Below are 23,555 nucleotides of genomic sequence, written 5' to 3' on the forward strand. Positions count from 1 at the left end.
AGCGCCTCTCCTCCACCTCCCAAGCCCTGCAGCCCGCCCGCGGGATGGAGTTTGCAAAGCCATTTTTGGTTTCTTCCTTTTTTACCTAAGTTTTCAGCCTACTGGGTTCAAATAACTTTCCAGTTTCGCGTGTGTGTTTTGTATAAATAAAAGGAGACATCAGCTAGAATTACATAAATTTATTAACGGAAGGGGAAAGCTTTCTGATTTGGGAAAGAAGGCTCGGATCTGGTTTCCTCCTAGCCCCATTTCAGGGACACAGTCATTTAAATGTACGGTTAATCCTCTGACATTCTGTTAGTGCCTTGAGAGTCTAAGATGCAAGATACGTGTGGCTATGGTTGTGATAAGAATAGATATGGATACCGGTTTGCACGTACTTTGCTGATGTTGAAGTTTGTTGGAATAAAAGTTGTGTTAAAACAAACAAAATAGAATATCAGGTGCCCAGATTTTGGCATGGATTTATGTAAAGTTTTGGCAAATGGATTTTGAATTTAAAACTTGTTCTCTCAAGCCAAATTGACTTTAATTTGAGGTTTAATTTTTTAAAGTTCATTGACATCTGGTATTAGTAGGCAATCTTCTGACAAATAAGTTAAATTTTAATTAAAAAGCTGTTTGTAACATGAAAAGGTGCTCAACATCACTAATCATTAGGGAAATGCAAAACCACAGTGAGATATCGCCTCACACCTGTTAGAAGGGCTATCATCAAAAAGACAGGAGGGACTTCCCCGGTGGTACAGTGGTTAAGACTCCACCTGCCAATGCAGGGCACACGGGTTTGACCCCTGGTCCGGGAAGATCCCACATGCCGCGGAGCAACTGAGCCTGTGCGCCACAACTATTGAGCTTGCGCTCTAGAGCCCGCAAGCCACAGCTACTGAAGCCCGCATGCCTAGAGCCTGTGCTCCACAACAAGAGAAGCCACCGCAATGAGAAGACCATGCACCGCCTTAAAGAGTATCCCCTGCTCACCACAACTAGAGAAAGCCCACGCGCAGCAACGAAGACCAACACAGCCAAAGATTAAAAATAATTAATTAATTAATTAATTTTTTAAAATAATAAGATAGCACCATCAATATTTAATAATATTTAACAGCACATCTGGTATTTGCTAGGATTAGGAACTTTTCTATTTGATGGGATTGGCTGCATAAAACAAAGTTTCATCTGTGTGAAAATGCATTCAGATTTATGAAAGACAACTATTTTAATCAGAAGTTCCCAAAGTCTGCTCTAGGGACAATACTGGTGGTCTGTGAGCCTTCTCAAGGGAAGGGTACTTTTTTTTCAGGCAAGAATTAATCTTTGCATGGGCTCTAGGCATGCGGGCTTCAGTAGTCGTGGCACACGAGCTTAGTTGCTCCGCAGCATGTGGGATCTTCCCAGACCAGGGCTCGACCTGTGTCCCCTGCATTGGCAGGCGGATTCTTCACCACGTTGTTGCAGTAATTTTTATAAAATGAATGCTGGATTCTTTTCCCTAGCATCATGCCAAGTCAAAGTAGGTGATATAATTAATGTGGGCTCAGCATACTACTGTTATTTCAGCTGCAAATAACTGAAAGTAACTTGAGTGCAAAAGGATCTGTATTACCTCATGTAATTAAGTACAGGGAGGGGACTGGTTTGGGGAACAGTGAGATATGGGACATCCATAGATGCCAACAGGGCTCCCTTGTCTCATTTCTCTATGCGCTTCTCAGGTACACTTACTGCATGTCTTGGGTACCTCCCTGCTGGCAGTTCCAGCCTCCTACCACGTTAAGGTACATCCAAGTGGAAAGGGAGCTTTTCTAATCATCCATATATCAAATCTCATAAAAGAATTGTGACTGGCTTTCATGACCTTTGGGTCATGTACCCTTTTTCAGGACAAATTGTTGTGGACAGGAGGAAGGGATAGCAGGGCTGGCCCAGCCTGGGTCAAGGTCATGTTATCCCAGTTGTGGAGGAGACATTCTCTGGGGGTTGGGATGGGGTAGAGGTGCTAGGAAGACAAAACAAGCAGACGTCCACCCCACAGGTAGACCTGCTTCCTGAGAAGTTACACAGAACTCCTGAAAAGCAGCAGCCGGCAGGGACCACAGAATAGAGCTTTTCCACCGAGGGGTGCTGCTGCCTCATGCTCACATGGTGGTGAAGGGATGCCTTCTACTCACGGTGGGTGACTAAATGAGGTGGCCAGAGTGGAGGAAATGGGTGGGCCTGGTGCTGAATGCACAGGAGAGACTCCTGAGGGACTTGAAAAAATAGTGTCGTTACCTGCCATCATATTATTTATTTATTTATTGTCTTTCTTCTCCATTAGCATGTAAGTTCCATGAAGGCATGACTATGCCATGAAAGCTCCATGGAGCTTCATGTAAGCTGCATGAAGGCTCTATGTTTTGCTCGTAGCTATATTTCCAGACACATGAAGAGCTCCAGAAATATTCATAGAAGGGATGTGAAGTGGACTAGTGAGATTCTAAGGAGGAGGTACCATGATGAAGAGCAGCCAACCAACGCATGGGCCTCTGGACCATGAGAGACACTTTCCCAGAACGGGGTGAAAGTGAGATATTGTGAAAGGGGTCCCAGTGGAGGAGGGTAGAGCTGCCACGATGGGCCTGCAGGCCCCGGTTGTGAAAGGAAAATCAAAATGGAGTTGGTATTGCTAAGAGAGCTCTCTCACATGGAGCCTGGAGGCCATCGAGAAAGTGTGACTTACGCATGTCTCAGCCTGGATGGAACCTGACCTTTGATCACTTACCGTCTAAAGCAGGCATCCAGAACATCTGCCCAATGCTCCAGAAACTCAAGATATTTGTTGGACGCTTACCCTAAAATAACCGGTGACAGCCTATCCCTTAAGGACAAATATTTCCTTTCCTGCATCAGAGTCAGTCATAATTCTTGAACAATCCTGTGGCTTTTGCTTTTATAAGCCCCTGACTCTTTCTCTTCCCCGGAACAGGCTTTTAGTTTTACCTGATTCTGTGTCTCCCAAATTGCAATTTTTTTAAGACCCCCCCCAAAAAGCTCTTTGTTCTTTGCAGCCTCGATACTGATTATTGTTGGACATCAATTCTGTAACTGCCTCTGACAGCACCCAGGGATGCAGAAACAACTTCTCTCAACTGAGGCACAGATCTTTTATTCCTTTATCAACTTGCTCCCCTCATTGGATAAAAACACAAACAAACCCCCAAGCCCACCCTTTTTCTTACTCTTCCACCTTTGCCCAAACCCAATTTCCAGAGAGGAGGGGAGCCCTCTGAGGTAGAGGGGGCCCAAGCAAGGCTTTGTGGCCAGCCCGTTGTCAATAGCCACGCCCTTGTGTGTGGAGGGCATAGGCCCTGAGGTTTGCCTATAGGCAAATAAGTCAGTGAAATGTCAGTATCAATGTTTGAGTGACCTTATTTTTATCCAGTTGCTAGAGAAAGTTGGGGATATTGGGGTTGTACGATTGAATAGAAACTGCTGTTCACTGTACATACCTTTGAAATAAAACCATTTTAATGTAGAGGTAAAATGCAGCGTATTACAAAATGTACAAACGTTTAGAGAGAAGTCCCAGAGACTAAAAGATGAACTCACAAGATGGCTTAGTGTTTCTGAAGTCTTGCCAGTTGGTCTGACATTCACATACCCTCAGCATTATCCTACATCGAGGATTGGCAAACTTGAGCATGCGTCAGACTCACCCTTGTTAAAACACCAGTTACAGGACCCCATCTCCAGCGTATTTCAGAAAGTAGGTCTGGGGTGGGGCCTGAGAAATTCCATTGCAAGTTCCCAGGTGCTGCCACTGCTGTTTCTTGGACCTCACCTTGAGAACCACTGACATTCATGATGGGTCACTTCCCTTCTTCATTTGCCAGATAAGACATAACTGCTTTTTATTATATAGTTTCTACCCTGGGGAGAGAGATGTGTCACATTTTAACTCATCTTAAGAAATTCCTCTGAAGATTTAAATGTCTGACCCAACGAAGCCTCCAGCAAATCAGACGAAACAATCATTTCAGACGGTGGAGACTTAAATACAGTTAGTGTTGATCATAGGTCTGCATGGATTGGGATCAGGGCAAATCTAATCAAGTGAGTGGGACAATTTTATTTGGAGGCAATGACATTTATCCTGAGACGGTGTTTCCTAAGTTTCAAAAAATGCGAAGATTTGGACCTACTGCATAGTACAGGGAACTATACTCAATATTTTGTAATAACCTATAAGGGAAATGAATCTGGAAAAAAATATATATGTATGCATAACTGAATCACTTTGCTGTACACCTGAAACTAACACAACGTTGTAAATCCACTATAATCCAATATAAATAAATAAATAAATAAATAGAGATTTTTAGGAAGATTAGAAACTCTATTCTAATTATTTTTAATGCCTTCCTTTTAGGACAGAAAACAAATAACTGAGTTACTTAGATGCGTAAAATGTAATAAAGTCCTTTATTGTAATGGTCCTAAAAGGATGTTGTGTCATGGCTTAAACAAAAATGAAAAGTCTCTTTAAGTTCAAATAAGAAAGCTTCCCTTGTCTTCTATTTTCTTTAATTTCTTTCTTTTTTCTTCTCCTGTTCTTTCTTTAGTTTGAAAAAACTTGGAGCTTTTCCTCAGGTCATGTGGAAATTGTTATACAGCAGATGACACGCAGGGCAGGTTATTTGTGGATTACAGTAAGTGGTTTTATTCTCAGGAAAGCTGTGAATGTGCTAAATTAAGGTTACCTGGTGACAAGTTAAGTGCTTTTCCGGATTAATGAGAACAGTTGTAAAAATTCACAGTGAAAAGGCAAATCTCCAGAAGAGGCCAGCCTCCGTGTGAACAGGCGTCAGGGTTTTCTAATCTGAGCCAGAGGCTCGCTCTATCTCTCTTTTAGATCAGTCAGCCTCCACCTCTCACTCCAAGCAACCAAGAGTGTCTGTCTCTCTTCCAGCCATGCAGATGTAAAATGCAGCCTATTATAAAACTTACAAACATTTAGGGAGAGACCCCAGAGTCTAGCAGAACATCATGAACATCATATTGTACAATGTTTGTTTGTTTGTTTGTTTGCAGAAAGGGTGTAGAGCTTTGATCAATACAATTGGAGGGGCAGGCAGGGAAAAGCATGCTCTGCCATTAGCCCCTGGAGGCCTGATGGAGTAAAGCAAAGTGACACAGGCACAGAATAACAAGGCGGGTGAATCAAGACAAACAGGGTAACAGGATTGTGTAATTATGAGGAATTATTTTCTTTTGTTCAGATTTTCTTTAATATTGTTGCTGTACTTATTTTCAGTACCAATGATTTAATATAAACTGGTGCTAGAATTTAAGCCTTTCCTTTACTCACCTCTATTTTTCAAGTAATCTTTTTGTTCAGTTGAAGCATTTGTTTAATTGAAGGAAAGTATACAAATTCTAAGTGAACAGCTTGATGGATACTCACAAAGTGTCCACACTCAAGTGACCACCACCCAGAATAGGAGCTAGAATATCCCAGAAGAGCATCCCAGAACCACATCACACCTCCTTTCAGTCACTATCCAACCCCTTCCCTGGTAACCGCCATTTCAACTTCTATCACCATATATTAATTTTTTTAACTGTTATGTTTTAAAATTCATTCATATTGATGCATTTATCAATCTGTGGTTCATTTCCATTGCTATATAGTATTGCATTGTCCTGAGAAGTGAGATTTCCTGCCTCAGCATGAACTTAACTGATGGGACTGATAGCTGAGATTAGCCAGTGTCAATATAACTGGGAAGATACAGTAGCAGATCAATAAAGAAATTTACTGTTTGCCTCAGGAAGTTTTTGCCAACCAATTTCTATAAGCAAACAGTTTTCCAATCTGGGTAAACAACTCACTTATCAGGACAATTGTTTTCTCTTCATAAAACTCATCTGCAGAATGTTGCTTTGCTATGACCACCAATCCTAAAATATAGTGTCATGAACTTGACCTAGTCCCAACCAGTTTCCTACCTTGAAAGACCTGGCATAAACCTTGTGAGCCCAGAATCTCAAACCCTACAAATACTCTTCCCTAATTTCCCCACTTAGAGACCCTACCAAGACTGTAAGCTGTGCCTGATCAACAGTTTTCCCTAGCAGTCTTTGTGAGGAGGTTGACAATATGAATACATCACAATTTATGTACCCATTCTTATGTTGGTGGGCATTTGGGTGTTTCCAGTTTGAGACTATTATGAATAATGCTGTTATGAATATTAGCGTATTTTGATGCACATATGTATACACTTGGGATTGGAATTGCTGAGTCATCAGTGGGTGTATGTTCAATTTTATTACATTTAACAGTTTCCAAAGTGATTGCACCAGTTTATACTCTCACCAGCAGTATATGCACATTCCTACCAAAACTCTGTCTTTTTAATTTTAGTCATTCTGGTGGGTGTGTAGTGGTACTCCCCCAACAATCTTTCTTCTTGCTCTCAAATGCCTGACAGAGGTCATTACACATGCTGGGTTTCCTTTTCAGATTTTCCGATAGGCTAGAGATGCTGAACAGTCCCTGGGGTTTAGGCTGTGGCTGTGAAGCATTGGCTCTGGGTGCCATAGTCTTAATTCTATGTACAACCATATGCAGGCTGTGTGTAAAATTAACTGTGTTTATTATACTGCAAGGAGCACAAGGTAAGCATACGTAGGCATCAAAACTTAGAACGGTTGTCTGTCTTATGTCCATGTTTACTTTACACAACACCATCTGCTGAGATGTTATGGCAACACACAGAGTGGTCAATCCACAGACCTTAAGCCCTGAATGGAATTTAAAGTGTGTACTTCTCTGAACCACAAAAAAATATGTCCAAGGTACTTTTTTATCTGCGTTGGGTTTTGTTGTGATTTTTTTTTTAAGTTTAGTCAAGCACTGGAGGAAGTATTTGACCTAATTATTTCATCTTCTATAGTTATGTATGTATGTCTTAATATTTTTACCCATCTATTCAATTGAAATAACCAACAGCTCCTACTTTTAACCTACTGAGATCCCCTTTCATGCGGGAATCTCAAATGTTTCATCAACTATTATTCATTACTTGCCTTTTCAACCCTAAATTTAACTAACACTTATCAAATGCCTATTACATGTCAGACACTGTTACCCAATACTTGCACACTGCTGCCAGATAATCGAGCTAACAATTCCAAGCACATAATGAAGTTATAGTTGCAATGAGTATTCCAGCCACCGTGGAGTGGGAGATCCTTACTCATGTATGTATTTATTTCTATTTCATATTATTAATCTCTAGGGTACATTTGCAGATTTCTATAGATTTTCTATACACAATGGGATTTTGTTACCTATATTTGTGTCTCCCATCTAGAATTTAACTATTAAAAAAATATTATTTTTCAGAAGGGTGGGGAGGCATGCAAGTGATTAAATTAGGAACTATTTGTTGGGCAAAAATTGGTGGAGAAGATACACATTTGTTGTTTATTCTCCAACATCTGCATTAACATTTACATGCACACAAAGCCATTCATATTATTGTTTTTCTTAAAGAAAATTCAAATAATAAGGGAAGAGAGATGAAAACCTAGGCTTATCTGGCATACAAGTGTAATATTTGTTTGGAGGACATGTCTTGATTAACTTAGAGCCCCCTCAAACCCTGAAAGCTTTGAAAGCCTGGTGGCTAGACTGATGCCAGAGAATATGTGACTTTCTTTTCCTTAGGAAAAACAAGATCTCAAACATTTCCTGGACATGGAAAATGCTTAGAAAATATTTGATGCTTTCAGTGCAAATATTGAAAATGCGAGTGCTTTCAGTGACCTGGGGGGAGATGCGGTGCCTAGATGGGGCCCGGAGCTGTGTCTCTGCTGATGGCCGCCTGGTGTGGGACAAGCCCATCGTGCCACTGGGTCCAGAAAGGGCTGATTTAGGAGTGGTTACAATCAGGAAATGATGCTCACATTTTCCTTTGAAAAATGTTGAAAACTCATTTTAGGTATAGAAATGTGACCTTTCTGACGCCTCAGCTATTCTGTACCCACGAAGCATTTTTCCTCGATCCTCCCCTACATCAGTCAGAAGTTAGATGAATCACCGATGGCACCAGGGCAAGAGGCAGCAACTGAAGACACAGAGCCCTTCAGTTCATTCTCACCAGAATGTGAAACCTCAGAAGCACTTGATAGTGCTCCCATCAACCATTACTGAGAAATATTTAGGGAGGGGACAGATAAATTAGGAGTATGGGATTAACATATACACACTACTATATGTAAAACAGATAAGCAACAAGGACCTACTGTAGAGCACAGGGAGCTATACTCAATATTTTGTAATAACCTATAAGGGAAAAGAATCTGAAAAAAATATGTATGTATAACTGAATCAGTGTGCTGTACACCTGAAACTAACACAATATTGTAAATCAACTATACTCCAATAAATAAATACATAAGAAATATTTATTGTGTTCCTGGAGTTGTTCTAGATGCTAAAAACTCCCATGAGCTCCTGGTATAACTGAGAATTGCCATGTTAGAAAGAGATGAGTAGGGACTTCCCTGGTGGTCCAGTGGTTAAGACTCTGTGCTTCCACTGCAGGGGGCACAGATTCAATCCCTGGTCAGGGAACTAACATCCCACATTATAAGAATGAAATTAGAGGTGACTCTCTCCCTGAGTCGGCCCGTGTGTCTCTCTACATGTACCCTTTTTCCTCCTAATAAGCACTTGATTTAAAAAAAGAAAGAAAAAAAAAGAACGAAATTAGAACACTCCCTAACACCATACACAAAAATAAACTCAAAGTGGATTAAAGACCTAAATGTAAGGCCAGATACTATAAAACTCTTAGAGGAAAACATAGGCAGAACACTCTCTGACATAAATCGCAGCAATATCTTTTTTGACCCACCTCCTAAAGTAATGAAAATAGAAACAAAAATAAACAAATGGGACCTAATTAAACTCAAATGCTTTTACCCAGCAAAGGAAACCATAAACAAAATGAAAAGACAACCGACAGAATGGGAGAAAATGTTTGCAAACAAAATGACTGACAAGGGATTAATTTCTAAACTACAAACAGCTCATGCAGCTCAATAACAAAAAAACAAACAACCCAATCAAAAAATGGGCAGAAGATCTAAATAAACATTTCTCCAAAGAAGAAATACAAATGGCCAAAAAGCATATGAAAAGATGCTCGATATTACTAATTATTAGAGAAATGCAAATCAAAACTACAATGAGGTATCACCTCACACCAGTCAGAATGGCCATCATCAAAAAATCTACAAACAATAAATGCTGGAGAGGGTGTGCAGAAAAGGGAACCCTCTTGCATTGTTGGTGGCAATGTAAATTGATACAGCCACCATGGAGAACAGTATGGAGGTTCCTTAAAAAACTAAAAATAGAACTACCATATGACCCAGCAATCCCACTACTGGGCATATACCCTGAGAAAACCATAATTCAAAAAGACACATGTACCACAGTGTTCATTGCAGCACTATTTACAATAGCCAGGACATGGAAGCAACCCAAATGTCCATCAACAGAGGAATGGATAAAGAAGATATGGTACCTATATACAATGGGATATTAGCCATGAAAAAGAACAAAATAATGCCATTTGCAGCAACATGGATGGACCTAGATATTGTCATACTGAGTGAAGTAAGTCAGAGAAGGACAAATATCGTATGGTATTGCTTATATGTGGAATCTAAAAAAAATGGTACAAATGAACTTATTTACAAAACAGAAATAGAGTTACAGATGTAGAAAACAATCTTATGGTTAACAGTGGGGGAAGAGGAGAGGCATAAATTGGGAATTGGGATTGACATATACACACTATTATATATAAAATAGATAACTAATAAAGACCTACTGTATAGCACAAGGAACTCTAGTCATTACTTCGTAATGACCTATATGGGAAAAGAATCTAAAAAAGAGTGGATATATGTATATGTATAACTGATTCACTTTGCTGTACAGCAGAAACTAACGCAACATTGTAAGTCAACTACACTCCAATAAAAATTTTAAAAAAGAAAAAAAAAGGGATGGGTACTACTTCTTTATGTAAATATCGTGTGTTCACAAATTGTACTGGAAAGCAATTGTTCTGAGATGCAGAGGCAAGTTCTCCCCATATGTGCTTTGCTGCCCAGTGCAAAAGGTAATTTTTTTTGTTTTTCGAGTCTATGCATACTTCTCTCATTTCTGGTTCCATTTTGTTTTTACAGAAAATCTCACAACCCAAAGTCAGCGTTGCTTTCAGTGGACAAAGATAACAACTGCTACTATTTATTGAGCAGTTATTATTTCATTTAAGCATTATAAGAAAACCAAAGAAGGGAATGCCTTTCCCATTTTGCAGACAAGGAAATTGAGGCTCAGAAAACGCAAGCATCTTGAGCAAGTTCATGAAGTTAAGTAAAAAACAGGTCCGGAGGCTTCCCTGGTGGCGCAGTGGTTGAGAATCTGCCTGCCAACGCAGGGGACACGGGTTCGAGCCCTGGTCTGGGAAGATCCCACATGCCGCAGAGCAACTAGGCCCGTGAGCCACAACTACTGAGCCTGCGCGTCTGGAGCCTGTGCTCCGCAACAAGAGAGGCCGCGATAGTGAGAGGCCCGCGCACCGCGATGAAGAGTGGCCCCCACTTGCCACAACTAGAGAAAGCCCTCGCACAGAAACGAAGACCCAACACAGCCAAAAATTAATTAATTAATTAATTAATTAAAAAAAAAAAAAACAGGTCCGGGATTCCAACCCTGGTTTGTCTGAACTCCGGTCTATGGGATCTGTACTGTTGCAAAAAAACATTTTAATAGAGAATTGACACAAATTCTGATAAGTAACTCCCTTGAACCTTGCCTCTCCAGGCTAAATACCTCCAATCCATATTTTCAAGACTCGTTTAGAGACACCCTCTCCACCCTGGTCACTGTCTTGTAGACCTACTTGAGCTTGTCAAAGGCCTTATGGAGGCCAGAAAAAAACGCAGTGCTCCAGGTCTGTCTAAAGTGAGGAGAAAAGACTCCTGACCTCCCTTGGAAGAGACATTATGCTAAGAAACAATAAAGGTCAAGTTCAGAGCACAGTACTCTGTGCGTGAGTGTTCCCAATGCACAGGAGTGCTTATACGTCCATCACTGCCGCCAGCTGTGATGTTAACGCTTAGACCTTGGTCGTGTTCTTCTCATATGGCTCTGCATTCGACACACCTCTGTTGTCTTTGTTAACACAGCGATCCTCAAGCAGGTTTTCCTGCAGCCTCCACCCCTGTCTGGTTCATCCAGGGGGCCACGCTGGACATTTGAAGGCTCTGACTTATACTGCCTCCGTGTTCTGGGCTCTGCTCATGCTGACGTCCTGCAGGGACACATTCTCACAGTGAAGAGAAAGCAGAGGAGAACAAGGTGAACAAACAGCATTCATTCCATTCTCTTTCCAGCTCTGGCTTCTCTTACCTCTCCCCACCCTTAGCTTTCTGACTTCAAGGTGGTGTTATTTCTACTACAACACATCACTCCTTTTGCAGTCCTTATTATGTTTACTTCTTCCAAACAAAAAATGGAGGGGGGAGAATGAAATCTCTTTGTCAAAAACACTGAAAGCATCGTGAGCATAACTGAGAAGGTGTCAGGTTCATCAGAGGCACTGTGTCCAGGACACACCCATGTTCTTGCCTCTTGCTCCACAAAGATACAACCCACATCCTCTTCTGCTACAGAACCTCTCCTGATAGCCCCCTAGGCCCAGCAATTTCTCCCTCCCCTAGCTTGTGTGCAAGATGCTACATGATCCTTGAGGACAAGAACCTTCGTCTAGAAAACTACACCTCTGCCATACTGGGTCATCGAATGCTACCTTTGTTTGGGTTAGTGCTAACCTTATTGGAAGGCTGGGATCTTCTGAATCATTAGTGCTTGGGGATTCAGTAAGGCCACCCTGAAGGTTGCCCTAACAACAAACCACCTCAGTCCAACTATTCCTGGCAGAAGTTGTCTCAGTACAATCAGGTAACATTTTAAGGTCACAGATGAAGTTTGATAAGTGCTAAACAAAGGAATGGAAACTAAAAGGGATGATCAATTCCAGAGATAAGGCTTTGGGATCTTATCGTGATATCAACTCTTTGGAAACTGGGTCAGTATTCTAGGATCCTGGGATCTCTCTGTTAAAACAAAACCAAATCAAACAAGATTTGCTTTATTGGGTATGGAAGAGGTTTATCCAGTAATTATCCAGTAGGATAATTAATAATGTAGATCAATGTTTTTTCAAAATAAACTGCAGTCCTCTTTGAATTTTGGATTAAATATATGAATATATGGAATAATTTTAAAGGTCACGAATGTTAAGAGCAGTAAGGGAGAACTGAAATCCACCTGGTCTGTGGAGGTGGCTATGACAGTGCAAAAGTCTGGGGCTTGGGTTTCCTGCCCAGCTCTTTTCTACACTTCATATACTGGCTCTGGGACCTGCAACAGGCTGCTCTCAGGGGTTCTGTTTTCTCATCTCTAAAATGAAGGCATTCAATCTCATGACATCTAATATCATTTCCAACTGTAAAATTCTGTTTCTAAGTTATTCTTGTTCCAAGAGAAAAAGGGTTTCATTTTCATTTCTGCACGTCTTTAATTTTAGCTAAACTCATGCCTAGAAATGGCTCCATAAAAAGATAAAGTACTTTTTCTTTCTTTCTGTTTGTGATATACATAGAAAATGTCTGTTATCAATGCTTCCTGGGTTTAGAAAAGTGATGTTTACTATGCTTTTTACTTTCTGGATTTCTAAGATTATGACCCATGACGTGAAGTTAAAACAAGCTCATCAAAAATAGATTGACTTAAATTGTTCTTTTGCCTATTTTTCCCCCTTAGATGGCTTTTGATAAAGAACCTTGGGAAATCATTTAAAGAGATGAAACACCCTCCCTCATTGTCCCAGCTTCTTTGCTTAGATAATGACAAGGTTTTATAAAAAGGCATGTTCAATGAACTGTGTGTACGTCAGTGGCTTTGAATTGGTTTTTCAGTTTCAGTTCTCTTTTAACATATATTTTAAACAGCAGAGACATAAGAATGCGCATCGAAGTTATGAGCCAAAACAAATGATCAGGTTACACCTGTTCCGCTTACGCTACCTTGGAAACCACTGGACTCCATTTTCCTCAGCTTAAAACACCAGTTCCCTCTCAGGGAAATGATATAATCAACTCATGGTTTTTTAAATGGAATGAGCAGCGGACTGGATTTCTTTTTAATCTTCACATCTGTGTCAAGAGGTAAGTTAAGCTTATTTCTCTTATGGTAGGATTTGTTTATTTACTGGGAAAATGCCATTTCTTGTAATTGGGTGGTCGTTACCTCTTTCCCAAAAGTTTCCCTCAGGGAAGGGATCCTAATTATGACAAACCTAGACATACTGCTCTTCAGTTTTGTGCCGCATCACAGATGCCCTTTCTGGATGTGCTGCCGCTAAGTAAAGTTGCCCGTTTGGAACGTGTGGGTGACAAGGGCTTCGGGAGCCTGTGACCAGGGCAGAAGCCTGGCCTGAGCACAGGGTGTGGACTGATGTAAGTGAGGTGATGGGAGCACAGAGGCACAGCCCAGGACCTTTCAGTGGCCTTTTCTGTGTGGCCTGAGGACAACCTTTGCACTGTTCCTAAGAGGGGGTCCTCTGAAAATGGCAACGCCTTTATTCACACGGGAAAATGAAATCCCAGGCACGTAGTGCATATGGACACGTGTCAGCCTGGGTGGGTACTGTTCTACTCAGCACTGCTTGTGGACCCTCAGTATTGACAATTCAAGTTTTACTATACTGTTATTGATATGTATAAAACATAAAATCAGGCGTAAAATCATTTTACATCTACAGGCTAATCTTTAGACTTACGGCTTTTACGGGGCTATATTTACAAAAGAAAAACCAAACGTTGCGAAACCAGTAAATTAAATTTAAACTAATTAAAGTTTAGCAGACAAAAGCTGTCGTTTTGCTGAAATGAAATCGCTACTCACGGCGAGGGTGAGATTCTGACGGCAGAGCCCCTGTGATGGGCCTGCTTGACGCGCCGGGCTGGTCCTGGTTGCCTCCTCCACCACCGGTCCCCGGTCCAGCCACCAGCACCTTGGTTCCCGCGGCTCGCCCTGTGGCTTCATGTGGCTTTTTCCTGAGCACAACCCGTTCTGTGCTGCTGCTCACAGGCCTAGGTGATTAAAGTTCTGCAACTCGGTTCCAAGATGCTTTTAAACATAATTTATATATATCAGAGGTCAGTAAACGTTTTCTGCAGAAGGCCTGATAGTTAATATTTTAGGCTTTGAGAGCAGTTTTATCTCTATTGCAACTACTCAACTCTGCTGTTTTGGCATAAAAGCCGCCCAAAGACAATAGTAAATGAATGGGCATGGCTGTGTCCCAAAAAACTTTATTTACAAAACAGGTGGTGGGCTGGATTTGGCCTGAAGGCTGTGTAGTTTGCCAAACACGTAAATGTGAGCGCTGAAATCCTGGGGCAGCCCTTGTTATGAGCTGGTCATTCAGCGGTGCTTTTGTTTGCCTGTTTGAAGATCCTAGACCGAAAGCACACACACAAACTCTTCTCATAGACCCTTGAGACTCTAACAACAGCCCTTCAGGGGACACAGGTCCTGGGTTGAGAAACTTTCTGCTTTTGGCATTTCCCAAATAGGCCATCTCTAAAAATGAAAATGCCTTATAATCGAACAAGGGGTTAAAGTGTTCACACGTGTCAGCACGTTCTATGGGCCTCAGAGATGGAAAGAGGTCCTTGAGAGGAAACTGTTTTCTTTGGGGGTTAAATGATTTGTGTGCAAAGCTGGACAGAAATCAGCTCCAGGGGGAGCTGGAGACCCATCCTGCAGGACCTGGCTTCTGCTGCTGGATTTTCTACTGACTATTGCGCGTTGTGGACAAGCCACCTCCCTGAGTTTTGGTTTCTTCGTCACTGCATTAAGGGTCCTACCACACGCTGCCTACTACAGAAGATGGGGTGGGGGGTCAGATGAGAGGCTGTGAGATGTTTTGGAAACGGTCAAGCACTATCCAGGGATAATAATATCCAAGGTATTATTATTACTGAGAAGCAAAAGAAGCTGGGTATGGAGGCTGATGGCTTTTTCAGGGCTTGTCACCAGTGGTGCATGTGGCATTCGATATCTGGTGCCCCTCTAATGCAAGTTTCAAAACAGCACTCCTTGGTAACGACAGAGCAGGTCCCCGGCTCCTGGCAGTGCCAGGGTTTCTTGGACAGTGTTTGTGCCCATTCAGAGCCCAGAGAGGGCACTTGCTTCCTGATGCCTGAACCACACAAGAAGTGAAGCCTCCTGTGTGGCTAGAAGTTGCTGGCATGGCAAAGGCTCATCCTGCAATAAGAGAAGAACGGGCGGGCTGGTGCTCAGGCCCAAAGGCTCAGAAGCTCAGGTGTATAGTTAGTTCACCCCGAGTGGAGTCATCCCTAAGGGACTCATCCATGTTAACCAAGCCCCAGGAAGCCTGATTTATAAAGCACCTCTCCAGGGACTGGAAGTCTTGCATCTAATCTCAGGAGAACTTCATTGCACAGCTTAAGGAATCTCAGCAAGAAAACAATTCCTCAGAAGGTTGCTTGGTCACTTGGAGTAATGAGAATCAAATGATTGTAATGGACATTTAATCCAGGATGTATAGGAGCCAGATGCATTAGCTATCCTTGTCCTACCAGATGGTTACTGGGACTCATTTTTTTAAACCTAAGACTTGTGCATGTTCTCACTAGCTCTGACAATAGCTCAGCATGTTTGCAGTAGGGTTTGTCCCAGAAAACCCAGGATCCTCAGTTGCAGAAGAGAGAGTGGTGTCTGCACATTACTGTGTTCTCCCTACCCAGAGAACTGTGTAGACTCTTAGCAGGTCCATGTCATTTTAGGTCGTTTCTGTTCACCTACCTTTCATGCAGACCTCTACTTTTTTGTGAACCTTTGCTGCCATGTCTTGATGCCACTCACAGGACCACATGGTTGGTTATCTTCTCTCTGTTTCTTCATTTACTACCCACTTTACTCAGGTACTTTCTGGTTGCTATGATTGGAAAAAAGTTTCCAATTCTCTTCCTTTTTTTTTTTAAATTTATTTATTTTTGGCTGCATTAGGTCTTCGATGCTGTGCACGGGCTTTCTCTAGTTGCAGCAAGCGGGAGCTACTCTTCATTGCAGCGTGCGGGCTTCTCAGTGCGGTGGCTTGTCTTTGTTGTGGAGCACGGGCTCTAGGCCTGCGGACTTCAGTAGTTGTGACATGTGGGCTCAGTAGTTGTGGCTCACGGGCTCTAGAGCACAGGCTCAGTAGTTGTGGCGCACGGGCTTAGTTGCTCTGCAGCATGTGGGATCTTCCCGGACCAGGCCTCGAACCCGTGTCCCTTGCATTGTCAGGTGGATTCTTAACCACTGCGCCACCAGGGAAGCCCTCCAATTCTCTTCTTGATGTTCAAAGTCTTGCATAATCTTACACCCTTAAATCTACATATCTACCAACTTTCTAGTATTTTTCCATGTTATCCCAGGAATACAGGACAGATGATCTCTCTGGGGTGGGTTTCTTCTATAAATAACATCCCATGATGTTTTTTACTCATTTCACACTCAAAGGAGGTATTTGTCTCCAAATTCTGAGTTACTTAATTTAGCCTGACAGTGCTCTCACTCCAGGACGTTATGTTTTATGGAGGCCTGTGATACTATTCTTAATTTCTCTTAAACAGTTAGTAGAACCTTAGAATAGCTGGTGGAGGATTTTGAGTTTTATGGGTTTTGCTCTTATATTTTTGTCATTGATCCATTTTGAGTTAAATTTTTTTAATGGTGTGAGGAAGGGATCCAACTTCATTCTCTTGCATGTGGAAATCTGATTGTCCCAGCACCTTCTTCTCACTCCCATTTTTTTTTCACAGAACAAAGAATAAACTTTTTAAAAATGTGTTCAATATCACTAATAATTAGAGAAATGCAAATCAGGGCTACAATGAGGTATCACCTCACACCAGTCAGAATGGCCATCATCAAAAAATCTACAAACAATAAAGGCTGGAGAGGGTGTGGAGAAAAGGGAACCCTCTTGCACTGTTGGTGGGAATGTAAATTGATACAGCCACTATGGAGAACAGTATGGAGGTTCCTTAAAAAACTAAAAATAGAACTACCATACGACCCAGCAATCCCTCTACTGGGCATATACCCTGAGAAAACTATAATTCAAAAAGAGTCATGTACCAAAATGTTCATTGCAGCTCTGTTTACAATGGCCAGGACATGGAAGCAACCTAAGTGTCCATTGACAGATGAATGGATAAAGAAGATGTGGCACATATATACAATGGAATATTACTCAGCCATAAAAAGAAATGAATTTGAACTATTTGTAGTGAGGTGGATGGACCTAGAGTCTGTCATACAGAGTGAAGTAAGTCACAAAGAGAAAAACAAATACCGTATGCTAACACATATATATGGAATCTAAAAAAAAAATGGTTCTGATGAACCAGGGGCAGGACAGGAATAAAGACGCAGATGTAGAGAATGGACTTGAGGACACGGGGAGTGGGAAGGGTAAGCTGGGACAAAGTGAGAGAGTAGCATGGACAGATATACACTACCAAATGTAAAACAGATAGCTAGTGGGAAGCAGCTGCATAGCACAGGGAGATCAGCTCGGTGCTTTGTGACCACTTAGAGGGGTGGGATAGGGAGGGTGGGAGGGAGACGCAAGAGGGAGGAGATATGGGGATATATGTACATGTATAGCTGATTCACTTTGTTATAAAGCAGAAACTAACACCCCATTGTAAAGCAATTATACTCCAATAAAGATGTTAAAAATAAAAGTGTGTTCAAAGCCCTCCAGAATATAAGTTCCAACCTTCCTTCCCAGCCTCTTTAAATCCACTCCCCCTAGAGAAACGTACACATGCACATTATTTCCCAATACACACTTCACTTATATTCCACAGAACTCTGTTCAACTTATTTTGTCTGTAATACATAACAGACAAAATTAATTTAGATCAAATGTTTGGGGGAAATTTCCAATTTCCAAAATTATTCCTGATATTGGAATATTGAATATTTTACTTTCTGAAAATATTTATGTTTTCCAAACTAAATTCCTATGCAGTTAACTGCTGCTTCTTAAGAGAAAGGAGAGAGTCATAGGATAATTTGTACATTAGACATGGTAAACGGAAACTCTTTAAAAATTGAGAATAATCCTTAGTAATTTAATAAAAGGGATAAATTAAAGACCCTTTTTAAAAATAAGGAGACAATCTACATTATTAAGAGATAAAAATGTTGAGCTGATGATTTCACTGCTTTCAAATGCTTAAAGGGCTATTACTGGGAGATTCCTAACTATTATCCTTCATAGGAACAGAGCTAGAGAAAAAAAAAAAATATATATATATATATATATATACATATGTATGTATATATATATATATATACTTACCTTGCAATTGGAAAGACTTCACTTTGACACCAAGAAAAGGTTTTTAATGGAAAAACTAAAAATTATAATGATAATGCTTACTGAGCACCTACCGTGTGTCAGTCTCTGTTTTGAGCCCCATGAGGTAGGTACTATTATTATCACAGAAGAACTTGGACTTGAACCCAAGGAGTCCAACACTGCGTTCAGGCTCTTATCTGCTATGGTAAACCACCCCTGTTAAAAGTGAACTCATATTAGAACACCCCTCCCTCCTGAGAAAAGCCATTGCCTTTCCATCAGTAGAGAACTTCAAAATAGGATGGACATTAGTCAGATGAAATTCATAGTCCTGACACATTTGATGGCGTCAGTCTTCTGATCCTATTCAAACACCAGTCACTTTCTTACTACTTTTCTTTTTGAAAAAAAAGAAAATCTCTTACCTTTATCCGTTCTCTGAAATGTCCAACAGGGTACTTTTAAATATTTTGCAACATTACATAAACATCCTCCTGAGTAATACAGACAAATGCCCAGTGACACATGTCATAGAGAAACATAAGACCCTTTTGTCCCCTTTTTAATCTTTGGGGCTTTGTTTTAATAATTCATGGAGATGTTTACCTTTCAGGTGGATTTGAGAATCCTTTTTATTTAATACAATTTTGTTTGTGTTCTGAAAACCAAGGACACTGAGGTATTTATTCCCTGCTGAATAGGGCATTGTGTACATATGTCTTTGTTGTCTTTGAAAATACCTCTTAACCTTCATGCACCTCCTCAGGGTTCTAGCATGTGGGCTTGTTACATAATGTTCCCTCTGGAAGAGATCATGTGATGTGCTCTGGCAGGAATGCTACTATCACAATATCCCCATTTTCTTTACCCCCTGGTTCCCCTCACATCATCATTTCCGTGATGCTCCTTTGGCAGAGTCTATAGAGAAGGCAAGAAGTAATCCATCTTTGTAATAGCAGATACGGCCTGAAATGGCAAGGTTTTCACCTGAGAAATCATGAAGTATCTTAGCAGCAGACCTGGAGCTCCAGTCTACATCTTCTGATTGCACTAGAGAGTTAAGAGCAATGGTTTCAACTGGAGAGATTTTGCTACATCTCCCCAGTGTACATTTGGAATTGTCCGGAGACATTTCCGGTTGTCACAAATAGGGTGGGAGGTGGTGCTACTGACATCTAGCTGGGAGAAGCCAGGGATGCTGTTAAACTGCCTACAATGCACAGGACAGCTGCTGGAACAAAGAATTATCCAGCCCAAAATGTCAATGGTGCCGCTGTTGAGAAACTCTGTTTTAGAGTAACGAAAATTGGATTTGAACCCTGCTTTGCCTCTTATTTTTGTGACCTTGGGAAGTGGCTTGATTTTTCAGAGTCTGCTTTCTCATCTGAAAGAACAACACAACCGCCACCATAAACAAACCAACAAAAACCCCACTTTCCAGGCTGGTTGTGACAGACCAACTCAAAAGAGCACTAAACAGAGAAGGCTGAGCACACTGTAGGCTCAACAAACAAAAATCACTGCCCAGCCCATGGCGCTCAGTTATATGACAAAATGGAAGCCGAGAGTGCGAGAAAGACAACGTCGCTGCGATGAAAAAGAAGGCTCCCTAGCTTCCTATCCGCTCTTGTAGGGTAAAGAGCAAAAGAGACGGAGAGGGGCGCAAGAGAATTGAGCAGCATTGAGGGTGTACTAGGAGGGGAATGGAGGAGATGCTGAGACCGGATGTAGAAAGCAGTGGGAGGGCTGTATGGGTGAGAGAGAGCTCAGCAGTGACTTGGAAGTGAATTTGAGAGATATTTAGGAGGAATCGGAAGAACTTGATGAGCAATTTTAAAACGGTTGTGAGAGAGGCATCTAGGATGAATATAAGATTTCTGACCTGGGTGCTTGGGCGTTAGTGATGCTGTTTAACCACATAAGGAAATCAAAGGGCAGAGGAGATAATACATTGAACTACAGACATATCAAGTTTGAGATGCCTGTAGGATATTTAGATAATAGCCAGGAGGCAGTGAGATCTGGAAGTCTGGGGAGGAGCCTAAGATTTGGGAAACAAGAACCTGAAAGCAGTAGTTGCATCTGTAGGAATGCATGAGGTTTTGCAGGGAGAGCATATGGAGGGAGAAAAGAGCAGAGGACAGAGCTGTTCAGGGCTGAGCAAAGACAGCTAAGATGGTACAATCAAGAGGATCAGAATAACAGAAAGAGCGGGGAGAATGGTATGGAAATCAAGGCTGAAAGAGTTTCAAAAACACAAGTGCAGGCAACAGTATCAAACATCACAGGAAAATTAAAGGAGATTCGAAGTGTCCAGAACACTTGGTAATTGAGAGGTAGTTGAAGTTAAGTGCAATGCTGAGAAGAAAAACTAGACTCAGTGAGTTGATGAGTAAATAATAGTTGAGGAAGTAGAAATAAGGGATAAAGATAGAGGTTGCCAGAAAGAGAAGCTATGAAGAATCCCCCACTAAAAATGGACAACACTTCAGCACGTTTATACACTGAGAGGAAGGGGCAGTAGAGGGTGAAGATACAGAATTCAGAACAGGGGAAATGGGTAGATCAAGAATGGGATTAGAGCTGGAATGATCATTTTGAGGTGAGAAGAGACCAACCCTCTCCCTCCAAACTGGGTAAAGAAGGTAAGTTGGGCACCGATGTAAGTAGATCTGGAGGGATAAGGGAGCATGAGTTTGAGGGAGTTCATAGTGGAGAGGCTCACTTCTCACTATCAAATTGTAGGCAAGCAGCTGGGATGAGATACGGAACACAGGAGGCGGTAGGGACAGGGAATAACCTTTAAGGATTAGGGATGGGCACTGACAAATTAGAGAAAGTGAGTAGAGACTACAACTTCAATGTGTGGAATCCAAAAATTAATACACAGAAATAGACTCACAGGCATAGAAAACAAACTTATGGTTACCAAAAAGGAAAAGGGTGGGAAGGGATAAATTAGGGGTTTGAGATTAACAGACACACGCAACCATATATAAAATAGATTGGGAACTATAGTCAGTATCTTGTAATAACCTGTAATGGAAAATAACCTGAAATAAATATATATCGGAATCATTTTGCTGTACACCTGAAACTAACACAATATTGTAAATCTACTATACTTCAATAAAAAAAAGAACATTAAAAAAAAAGAGAAGCTGGCATGGGAGGGATATCTCAAGGTACCAAGGTCACCTTGGGATTCATATCTAATTCTTTCTAGATCAGCCATAGAGCCCAACCATCCTTAGAGAGAAGCAATACAGTAGAAGGATTTGTTTGGGAATGGGCTAGTGTGTGTGGGATGACAAACCAAATTCCAAATTAAACTGGGCATGGGCTCATTTACGTCCTGTGGACCAGCCGTGTCATCTCCTTGTATGAAAGTGAGCATATCCTATGGGATTCTTAGAGAGCCCTGAACATCCAGGGTTGTAATAATGCAAAAAGTCAAGTTTATCTTCCATAATTCCATAATCTACGAGTAAGACAGTAGAAATGATCAATGGAATAGAAGTAAATGAATCATGATGAAACTGTTTTCTTTTGCAGAATATTGCCTTCTTTTGAACCTAAGTCATGAGTTGGATGTTCCTCAGAGACCTCCTGAGTGGAGTAAATAAATACTCCACTGGGATCGGGTGGATCTGGCTGGCTGTCATGTTCATCTTCCGTTTGCTGGTCTACATGGTGGCGGCAGAGCATGTGTGGAAAGATGAGCAGAAAGAGTTTGAGTGCAACGTTAGACAGCCTGGTTGTGAAAATGTGTGTTTTGACTACTTCTTCCCCATCTCCCAGGTCAGACTTTGGGCCTTACAACTGATCATGGTCTCCACGCCTTCACTTCTGGTGGTTCTACATGTAGCCTATCGCGAGGGTAGAGAGAAAAGGCACAGGAAGAAACTCTATGTCAGCCCAGGCACCATGGATGGGGGCCTGTGGTACACTTACCTTATCAGCCTCATTGTTAAAACTGGTTTTGAAATTGGCTTCCTGGTTTTATTTTACAAGCTCTATGGTGGCTTTAGTGTTCCCTACTTTATGCAGTGTGATTTGAAGCCTTGTCCCAACACTGTGGACTGCTTCGTCTCCAAACCCACAGAGAAAACGATTTTCATCCTCTTCTTGGTCATTACCTCATGCCTGTGCATTGTGTTGAATTTCACTGAACTGAGTTTTTTGGTCCTCAAGTGTTTTATTAAGTGCTGTCTCCAAAAATACTCTAAAAAACTCAAGTCCTCAGTGTGTGAGTGCCACAACCTCAGATATGTTAAATATGGTGAGATGGGGGACCCTCCCTTGCTCCAGAAGCACCATTTAGACTCAGCCATGAGCACAGCCCAGGGAGGGGAAACAAAGGTACTCTGTGGCACACAAGAGGCTTAAAGCAAACCCGCATCCCTCTGAAGTAGACATAGGCTTCCTTGGAAAACAAAGGGTGTCAGCCTTAATGTCACTTGGGAGGAATTTTTTAAATTTTCAATATGTGCTCAGTTGTATATACTAGACAGAGGTCTCATTGTTTGGTGGTAGGGTTCATCCACATGAACCCTACATGAGTTGTGTTTGAATAGTTAATTGCAACTTGGTCTGAAGAAAGCCAACTAACAGCATTCTTCTAAGTGCTTAGATCTATCAACTGGAAAATATAAAAAGTGACACTTCTTTCAAATGTGATGGCCTCCAAGCAACTATTGAGGCACTGGCAATCGTTCCAAGTGGCAGCCAACGCTCCACTCACTCAGCCCTACTCAAACTTTGTAGAGAAAGACTATGATGAGGGTGGGGTAGCAGCTAACCAGGGGCACACAGAAGCACATTCAGTGAGAGGGTTCAGCCTGGGGAAAACTCCACAGAGCCCAGGATGCTTTGCAGTTTAGGTGTCCCTGGATATAAGTGGACTAGGGGAAAGGGAAGAAAGCCATCATTTACTGGTCTCCAACTTAAATACAAATGTTACTGGGAGATAATTCCACTTAAGCCTGAACTAGCAGACATTTGCAGGGATCATTCTAGAGTCACGAGGGAAGG

General features: G+C 41.6%; 1 protein-coding gene across 1 annotated transcript; it reads left to right on the plus strand.

The window, feature by feature from the left end:
• Nucleotides 1-11: 11 nt before the first annotated feature.
• On the plus strand, nucleotides 12-22,871 carry GJB7 (gap junction protein beta 7). Its single transcript, XM_082474003.1, is given in 3 exon segments — nucleotides 12-13,302; nucleotides 22,077-22,752; nucleotides 22,755-22,871. Coding segments are annotated over 2 exon segments (669 nt in total). The 5' UTR covers nucleotides 12-13,302; nucleotides 22,077-22,103; the 3' UTR covers nucleotides 22,775-22,871.
• Nucleotides 22,872-23,555: the final 684 nt, after the last annotated feature.

The sequence above is a fragment of the Balaenoptera physalus genome (genome assembly GCF_965194825.1).
Source record: "Balaenoptera physalus genome assembly, chromosome: 9".
Lineage (NCBI taxonomy): Eukaryota > Metazoa > Chordata > Mammalia > Artiodactyla > Balaenopteridae > Balaenoptera > Balaenoptera physalus.